A 10,211-nucleotide genomic window follows, 5' to 3' on the forward strand; every position below is an offset into this window, starting at 1 on the left:
TATATAAGATATTTAGTTCATAAGTCCACCTATTTGGGCCTCTTAAGTCCATCATATTATTACTGTTTACTTGGATCTTGTCCTCAAGGTCCTTAGAAGAAATAAGCTTTCAAAGATTTTTTTTTTTTTTTGAAGAAAATGAGTGCTAATGGATAAAAGTTGTATCTAAAAGGAAAAACATGTTGGCCCATCATATTGAGAATGTTGGTTCTCACCCTTAGTGTAAGTTGTTTTCATGAGTTTCTGTTAGTCTCCTTTTTTAAGCATTTTTTATCTTCGGTTATGTACATGTGTTGTTAAAGTACAGGGTAAAGTTGTGTGATTATTTATCGGCGAAGAAGAAGAGTACGTAAAAAAAAATTAAAAACATACAGATTGCTTATCTTTATGACTCATATGGATCATCAATCTGTATGTTTTTTTTTTAATTTGTAAATCTGCATGGCCATTCAGTGACTAATAATTAAATTTTAAATCTTAAATTTTGATTTCAATATTTTTTATAACTATCAAATTTAATATATTTTTAAATTTGATGTCAATCATTATCTTAAACTAATAATCTTATCATATTTTAAATTTTAAATTTTGGTTTTAATATTTTTTTTATAACTACCAAATTAAATATATTTTTAAATTTGATTTCAATCAGTATCTTAAACTAGTAATCTTATCATATTTTAAATTTTGGTTTTCATATTTTTTATAACTATCAAATTTAATATATTTTTAAATTTGATTTGAATCATTATCTTAAACTAAAAATCTTATCATATTTTAAATTTTCAGTTTTGATTTCAATATGCTTTTATAACTACCAAATTTAATATATTTTTAAATTTGATTTCAATCATTATCTTAAACTAACAATCTTATCATATTTTAAATTTTGGTTTCAATATTTTTAATAACTACCAATTTAAATTTAATTCAATCATCATCTTAAACTAATAATCTTATCATATTTTAAATTTTAAATTTTGGTTTCATAATTTTTTATAACTAACAGATTTATTATACAATCAAAAATTATGTTTCAATATTTTTATGACAAATTTTAATTATATAAAATTTCCGTTCAAATATTTTTGTAACTAACAAATTTAAATTATTTTTAATTATGATTTCAATTTTCATAAGTAACAAATTCAATATTTTTTACATATTTGTTTTGATTTTTTTTTAAATTTAAACAAATATAATATAACAATGTTGAAAATTAATTGTTTCACCAATTTAATCTTAATTTTAGCAATTAAATCTTATTTTTAACAATCTAATTTGACCTAATCTTAGTAATAACTAATATATTTTTTTATAAATAAAATCAATACTTAACATATAAATAAAAAAATCATAAAATTTTACTAACATTAGAAAGCAGCATTACACTATGAAACAATCTAAATAATAATTGACAAATATAAATTTACAATGTAAACAAAAATTTCAAAAAACCAAATTTAGAAGAAAAAAATTATTCAAAAAAAAAAACCATTTTGATCAATAAACATGTTTTCGTGGCAAGGAAGCTTTGCTATTCTACTCCTATTGTTACCACTAACAAAGCTAAAGAAAAAATAAACATAATTCAATGATTCTCGCTACATTGCAAACCATACGTTAATTAAACAGGAAACCTAATGCTTGCCAACCTTACATGTGTCAACATCTAGTATTTAGGGAATAAAAAATAAAATTAAATAACATAATAAAAGAATAATATCTAAAATATTTATAAGTCATTTACTTGGACTTCTCATTTACTTGGACTTCTATCCTATCATACGTTAAAATATTTATAAGTCATTTACATGGGTCAACATCTAGTATTCATAAATCATTTACTCAGACTTCTTAAGGTTCATCCTATCATAATTTGTTGACACGTGAACATGTTCTCTTAGTTACACGACTTTAATATGAAGTAATTTTTTCATAAGTGAATGTAAGTTATGATTCGAAGAATAAAAAAGTTTATATTTTATTTTTTACAAATGAAAAAATAATTTTATAGAATATATTTAATAAACTTAACTACACTTCAATTTAGGTAATGTATTTGTGATTTTTAAACTCAAATTTTTATTAATTTAATTTAATTTTAATAAGGTTTTTACTCTAAATTTTGTATTTCTGTTCAATAGTTAATCCGAATACATGTATCATAAAAATAGTTTATACGAATGAAATTGAAATACAATGTGACGTTGATATACATAGGTTAACAAAAAAAAAAGTGTGTGTATATATATATATCAATAAATAAATAAAAACAAAAATAATGTCAAAAACAATACATTGATGGTAATATATGATAGGATTGATGAAATGGTTAAAATATATTTAGTGCATCCTAGTATTAAAGTTTTTTTTAAGTTTAATTTAAATTTAAGTATGCAAAAGTATCCGAAATCTTAGTTCTGCAAAACTAAATTTTTAGGCAAAATTTCCATGTACGAAATATACTTTTAGGAGTAACTAGCTTCCCAAACAAAAACTGAAACATAGCTTTACGTTATTAATATCATTGTAAGAAACTTTCAATTATTTTGAAATTATATCGATGCAACTTTTATTAACTATCACACCATTCAATATATATATATATATATGTATGTATGTATGTATGTATGTATGATTTCACTGTAAGTATTAATGTAGAATTTAATTTAAATTGATCCACATTATATTTTTATTTTTTTTTAATTAATTTTAACTGAGGCATTAACTAATTTTAATATTTGAAGGTTATTTAATTTTTTATTTTACTTTCTAGCAATAAAAAAGTTTCAATTTTATTTTTTACAAAAAAAAAATTATATTTTATAGAATATATTTAATAAAACAATTTACACTTCAATTTAGCTAATGTATTTATGATTTTGAAACTCAAATTTTAATTAATTTAATTTAATTTTAATAAGGTTTTTACTCTAAATTTTGTATTTTTGTTCAATAGTTAATCGAGATACATGTATCATAAAAATAGTTGGCTTAATTAAGTTTTTTATACCTACAATATAGGTAGTTTTCAGATTACTATCTAATGTTCATTTTTTTCACTCAAGTACCTGACAAATTTTTCAGTCTCATTTGACTATCTGTCGTTAGTCGTCATCCGTTAAATGATGACGTGGCAGATGAAATGTCACATCATCATGTCTTGTCATTGACATCTCATTGTCATGTCATCCCCTTTAGTGATGTGGCAATGACGTGTCAGTGAAAATGCGTGATGACGTGACTCTTTTTCTGTCACGTCATGACTAAAGGCAACTAGCTAGTAAAATAAAATTGAAAATTTTTCCAGGTAATTATTTGACAAAATGAATTTTTAGGTAGTAATCGGAAAACGATTTGAAATAAAGTTATTAGATTAGTAAAACAAAGAAAGTGTGAAAGAAAGGAAGACCGAGGTGAGAGATATCGAATTGGAGTAACAAATGGAGTGAAAAAGAGGGAAAATTAAGTTGGTTTGAAATAAGAAGGTTATTTAAGTCATTTGAGTTTAAAAAAGAAAATGGAAGGTGTACTTAGGAAAAAGAGGGAGTGGACAAAGCAAGTGCCTACTATGGTGATCCGTTAGAGGCCACGCTTATAGAGGTTGGGCCGCATAATCCGTCCTATAACAGAAACCACGACGGTAACTTTGCTTCTCATACTACAGCATTCACTTCTACGGTGGCAGTGTTTGTGTGTACGCAACTTTTTTTCACTCTCAATTTATTTCTTCCCATCCCAATGATCCCACCGAACAGAAAAAGAGTAAGAGAGAGAGATAATTGTTGTTATTGTTGTTAAAAAGCTTCATTAAAGTGCCTTCAATTCTCCTCCTCTTTCAACGCCCCTTTCTCAACTCAATCCAATTTTCTTCTGCTTCCCTTCGAATCCGAGATCCGCTTCCAATCTCATTAATGGGTTCATTTTATCTTGGTACTTTTTAATGGGTTATTTCTCAATGCAAACAATTTATTCCTCAAGGGTGTTCTGTTTTGTCAGATCCTAGGTTTTGCTACATTTCTTCACAGCCCAACAATTTATAAACCAGGTTAGTGATATAAAAGATTGTACCTTTTTTACTTTTTATTTAATGGATTATTTGATTTGTGTAGAATTGTGTACAAATTGAGTTTTTTTTTTCTTCTGTTTTGGTTCCTTATCTTGTTGTTGTGAATTAGGCGAAGCATAAGAATGGGTGATGTGATGGGTCCTGACTTGATAAGTGATCTTCCTCAAAGCATTATAGAGAGCATTCTGGTACAGCTTCCAATTAGAGATGCTGTGAGAACTAGCATTTTGTCAAGTAAATGGAGGTATAAATGGGCTTCAATTACTCAACTTGTGTTTGATGACAAATGTGTGCCTTTTAGTAATGATAGGGAGGCTGTTGAGAAGAGTGTTGTCAAGTTCATCACCAGGGTGCTGTTTCTTCACCAAGGACCAATTCATAAGTTCCAAATCACGAATTCGAAGCTGCAGAGTTGTCCTGAAATTGATCAGTGGATTCTCTTCCTTTCGAGGAACGATATCAAGGAGTTGGTTATGGAGTTGGGAGAAGGGGAGTTTTTTAGAATACCTTCAAACCTTTTCAATTGTGGGAAGTTGACTCGGTTGGAGCTATCGCGGTGCGAGCTGGATCCGCCACATAGTTTTAAGGGGTTTGCGGGATTGAGGAGCCTCAACCTCCATCAAGTTTTGATATCCCCAGATGCTGTTGAGAGCCTTATTTCGAGATGCCCTCTCTTGGAGAGTTTGTCACTGGCGTACTTTGATAATTTGGCTCTTACTATCTGTGCCCCGAATCTTAAGTACTTGTATCTTGAAGGTGAATTCAAGGATATATGTCTTGAAGATACCCCACTTTTGGTTGAAATATCCATTGCTATGTATATGACTGATGACATTGCTGAGCACTTTGAGCAAAGCTCAAATTGCAATTTTGTCAAGTTTCTTGGTGGTGTGCCCAATCTTGAGAAGCTTGTTGGACTTATCTACTTCACAAAGGTAACATTTTGTTCTCATCTGTTTAATATGTTAGTTCATCCTCAAAGGAAGGTTGCTTTGATATTATGTATGGCCAACTTCTTTATTTTATTCATTTCTGCACTTTCTTGAAGTATTTGAGCATAGGTATTGACTCGGTGCATCCTCCAATGATGTACCACAATTTGGAGAGTATTGAATTATATCAAGTAAATTTTGAGGATATGGTGGAGATACTTGTCATCCTTCGCTTGATTACTAGCTCTCCCAATCTAAAAGAACTACAAATTTCAGTAAGTCCCCAGTCCTTACTCATTGCAAGAGTAGAGATTTTCAGTTTTTGCGAAGGGACAATAAACAATTTTATTATAAAATTATTAATTTTTACAAATCAGGCCTTTAATTATATATGTAAGATTTACTACTGCATGTTTCATGCAATTGATTTTGGCAGGGTTCATCAAACATACCAGTTGCTGTAGATACCCCAGACTTGGATTTTTGGGAAAAAGAATGCCTTTCAGATTCTACACTTAACAAGCTTAAAACTGTGAAGTTGTCAGAAATGGGTGGTTGGCCACATGAGATAGAATTCATCAAATATTTGCTTGGCCGTTCTCCTGTTCTCGAGACATTGAGTATCATTCCTTGTGTATTTGATATGGAGAATAATTTGAAAATGTTGATTGAATTGGTGAAATGTCGAAGAGCTTCTACTAGAGCAGAAGTTATTTTCACCCACGAGTGAAATTGTGGACTGTATTATAAAATGCATTATTTTATACCATTTCCAATGCTATTTCTCCTTGGTTGATGCATGACTTTCATTTAGAATACAAATATCATTATTACCAATGAGAAAACTTATAAATTCCCAAGCAAAAGTTGGAATGTTATATAGATAGGTTGAAGGCAATCAAGACACGTGTGGCATATAAGTTAGGGTCCATTTTACTGTCAGAAAACCCAAGTTAGCGTCTGGAAAGTCGAAACAGGGAACTGATGAATGATAATCAATAGCCAGATACTATTAGGAATCTTAGCTGAAATTTGCATCCACTATAGTTTTTCTTAAACCCTGTTGACAAGGATGTTTTCCCTTATGGTAGTTGCTCATCTGAACTTGATATGCTTAACTATATCATAGCACATTTTACAGCAAACTCATTTCCACTCAACTACTTGCAAGCAGTAGTTGCTGTAAAACTTTCTTCCACCAGAGGCTTGTATATCATGTTGTGGTTGTGGACTTGTGAGCGTGTGATTGAGAGTACAAATACATGCCACCACTCCTATTCTACTATTTTTTGTGCCTGTGGTTCAATAAGCATTAGTCAAAATTCTAATCCCCCTCAGCCTAAATGTAACCTCCTAAGTTCCTCATTCACACTAGTTTCCTATCTCAATAATTTGTTTTCTTTTAAAATTCAACAATTGATTTAACTCTCATTATAGGTGTTGCCCATGCTTTTATAATCTTGTGAAATATGTTGAGTTGCAGGATTATCACAGTCAACAACTATTATGGGGCAAATTATTATTGACTTTTTGGGAGTTTTCAATCTAATAAACATTTGTCAGGCATGTGGCGTGGTTTTATGTTGCATAAGCAAGATTGAGAGATTTTGTGCCTTCCTATTTTTAAGTATTGAGTCTCAACATGTCAATGTTATTGAAACTTTTCTAAATTGATGGCTTGAGAAGTAGTATTGCTACCGTTATTTTGCCCTGGTGACTTTTTTTTCCAGGAGCATATTCCACTTGAAAACAATTCGGCCTATCGTACCACTTAATGGTTTATGCATTAGAACTTCATTTAGCATAATATAATAATGGTAATACTGGCACAATATCAGCATTTTCAGTGTGCCATGAGGTTCTGGTTTATATCTGCTCTTGCCTTTGGCATAACAAGTGCAGTTGCTAGTTAAAATTATTGATAATACGGTGTCTTTTTGTAAATCAATCTTTGTTCTCACCAAAAAAATTCTATGTTGGGTACTATTGATGTTCTATTACTTCTATAAGATCGCAATAGCACTCTGAAGTCCAGAGTTCTCTACCTCTGCCACTCATTGATTTAATTCTCAGGGTACTGATGATAAATAAATAAATCCTGAGGCTACCCTTTTATCTGCAATCTCATTTCCTTCAAGCATTTCAACTGCTTTTGACATCTCGGGTCTGTGGCTAGGAACGTGTTGAGTACATAAAATAGATAATTGAAAGATTTCAGCAAGCTCAACACGTTCCTAGTCACCAATTGTTTTTCAGGTCCTTGCCACTAACCGAATCAAATTTCTTCTCTTGATTTTTTCACCAGCATTTGTAGCCAGACTCAGTGAATACAGTTTGTTAAAGCAAAGCGATATGCAAATAATTAAATGATAAATCAATTCTGTTTGGCTCACCAATGCTAGTGTGTGGATTCTCTCCATGGTTTGCTTCTTTTCCAAAATCAACAGCTTTTTGGCTAGGAATAAATTCAAGTAGAAAGATTCCAAGCGTAAACGTGTTTTCTCATAGGACTGGCCACCTGTTAAGTAACATCCTGGGGCTATATGCTCAATGGTGTTTTCGTGATTATCAAGCTCTCGAATTAACTCGTTAATTCTTATGAGTTTATGAGTTCACTTACTCTCTATAAGTTGACTCATGTGTAAATGTTCTTTTTAGTAGACTCTAGGTAAACTTTATAAACTCTAAGTAAAGTCGAGTTTACCACCGAGTCAACGAGTCAGTAAGTTAAAAAAATTAAGCCAAAATACAAGTTATTTTAAGTTGTTTTATGTCTGTTTAATGTTTAATATACCTTCATTTGGCGTATTGTTTACCAATAAAGAATTCTCACCGTTAATAACATCAAACATTTGTTCTTTAATAACATTAAACCCATGATAGAAATTATCTATTACTATTATAATATCTGCAAGTTATTATTTAGTAGTGATGCATTATTAGATATGATTATTTAAGTATTATGAAATTTATGATTTATTATTTTAGTTTATAAATTTACGTAAACTTTTAGTTTGATAAAGTTGGGTGTCTTATGGCAGCTAGAATTGTTTCCTACATTTCATTCCGAAGGTAATATCGGAAGTGCATAAAAAAAAAAAAAAAATCCTCCCGGCTCCACTGGCATACTGTTGTCACATGCAAGGCCTTGGGATCCAACTTTACCAACCCCAAATCACCAACCACAGCCTCACAGATCACAATGATCATCAACATATTTGTAGCCTTCACACCCCTATAAATAATCTTAGGGATCATGCAATTATAGCAAGCCTCTTGCAGCTCTTAAGGCTATCTCTTCCTTGCACGCCTGTACAGAATAAGTTTGGCTGTGTCAAAAAGTATATATTGTGTAAATTTAACCAAGATTTATTTTTTGTAATTTATGCATCCAATAGATGTGCGGAGATTTAGAGTTAGTGAATCAATAGACACTCTTTGGAAAATCCGCATGCAACAAGAATCGAAGATGAAAATATACAAAAAATATGCCATAAAGAGAATAATATAACACAAAAAATTACATGGTTCAACATTTTTTTATGTAAAAATTACAAGTTTGATAATTACAAGTATTTTAAATTACATCCACAAAAATGCCTCAATAAATATTACTATTTTAAATAAAAATTGCAAGTTTGATAATTCATCATAGGTTGTGTATGAATGCATCATTCTATAAACTTGATTACTCTACTTAAGAAATACAAAGAACTAGCAGTGGAACCCATATGTTGCACGAAAACAAAGAGGAAGAGAGAGAGTTGAGGTTTATTCATGGAGAAGAAGTTTAGGATTATTTGCCTTTCTCATTTGTATAACTTGTATCATCACTATGCATTCCTTTGTCCTTTAAGTCACCAACACAGAATTTATACTAGAAAATACAAAATAAGATGAAAAAGAATATTAATAAAGCTCAAATTGGGCAATTAGGGGAAGATGTAGATTTCAGAAAAATGCTTACACAAGCCTTGACATTTCAGAAAAATAAAAAATCATCCAAAGATATGCATTTTAGGACAGAAAATAGAATAATGTCATTGAACTAATTAATTTCTACACATTAAAAGAATTACTGGACCAAAACTCACATATTTTTAGTTAAGCTCAAAGAAAAAATGCACATATGTTATACTAAAGTTCCTCCATTGAGAAAAACTCATTTTACCAAGCTACAAGTTAAAGAAAATCCACTTTTTTATGTTGGGATTTCTCGAAACAAAATTTCACAAGGAAATTCATAAATAACATTACAATGAATCAAAATAATGTAAAAGTTCACATATCAAAATAGCTCAAAGTTGGAAAAGCATAGTGTACCCCTCCTCACACTTATACAATGTAATGTCCTCAATTCATTTAAATTAAAAATAAAAAATGCATGAAAAAGAAAAATTTACTGAAATAAAGATAGAAACATAAAAGACTCAAATGAAAATAATATTCAGCATTAGAAACTTGATGCATAAAATAGTACTCGCACAAGAATAAGCATATCCTATGCGGTAGTAACAGTTGACTTTAGTCCAAATATCGAATCCAAAGGACTAGCTGCGTTCACAAGTAATTAATTTTTCAAACAAAGTAATTATGATTTAAATTAATTAAAGGATAGATGTGATCAATTGTTCTATTACGAAGCAAGAGTCAAAGCAGGAAAATTTAGTGTAGAACAGCCAAGGATTGTGACTCACATGTACCTGTTTTTCCTAAGTGCAATTCCAATAAAAATCCTCAAACAATTTCAATTGTGAGTGCCTCTTAAATTCACAACTAACAATTGGTTGTTTCTCCTAATTTAATTAAAAGAATCTAATCCACTAAAAATTCACACAGAAGGTATGATCACACAATTCGTATGAAATTCTAACGCTTTGAAATTTAGTTTACATGCAATTGATAGTTGCCAAGCAATAAACTAAATTTAGAATAATCAGTTCTAAAATATGTTAAAAGCAGAGAAGAAATTCAATCTATTGAATAACATTGAGGAATTTCATTGAAATCATAATCAGATACAGAGTACAACTACATCACAATCAAAGACTAGAGAGAACTAGTCGTTCATGGTCATGATAAGACTAGAAAACTCAATAACCTTTGCCACCAAAAGCCTCCCCCACTGCCTTTTCCATGCTTAGAAATTAGAATCCTTTCACAAACATAAACAACATAACAAAAGATACTAAAAAGAGAGACTCTCA

The 10,211-nt window shown here is 30.1% G+C and overlaps 1 protein-coding gene across 1 annotated transcript; it reads left to right on the top strand.

The window, feature by feature from the left end:
• Nucleotides 1-3,655: 3,655 nt before the first annotated feature.
• On the top strand, nucleotides 3,656-5,804 carry LOC114388236 (F-box/FBD/LRR-repeat protein At1g13570-like). The gene is made up of 4 exons (XM_028348618.1): nucleotides 3,656-4,051; nucleotides 4,182-5,007; nucleotides 5,121-5,279; nucleotides 5,441-5,804. Exons 2-4 carry the CDS (start codon nucleotides 4,195-4,197, stop codon nucleotides 5,732-5,734), a joined length of 1,266 nt encoding a protein of 421 aa, XP_028204419.1. The 5' UTR covers nucleotides 3,656-4,051; nucleotides 4,182-4,194; the 3' UTR covers nucleotides 5,735-5,804.
• Nucleotides 5,805-10,211: the final 4,407 nt, after the last annotated feature.

This window comes from Glycine soja, chromosome 2 (genome assembly GCF_004193775.1).
Source record: "Glycine soja cultivar W05 chromosome 2, ASM419377v2, whole genome shotgun sequence".
NCBI classification, from domain to species: Eukaryota; Viridiplantae; Streptophyta; class Magnoliopsida; order Fabales; family Fabaceae; genus Glycine; species Glycine soja.

Bases quoted from the DNA above. Each gene is read 5' to 3' on its own strand.
- LOC114388236 (XM_028348618.1), top strand. From the start codon at position 4,195: ATGGGTGATGTGATGGGTCCTGACTTGATAAGTGATCTTCCTCAAAGC. The intron at 5,008-5,120 runs GTAACATTTTGT...ACTTTCTTGAAG, and splicing joins GACTTATCTACTTCACAAAG to TATTTGAGCATAGGTATTGA. The intron at 5,280-5,440 runs GTAAGTCCCCAG...TGATTTTGGCAG, and splicing joins TAAAAGAACTACAAATTTCA to GGTTCATCAAACATACCAGT.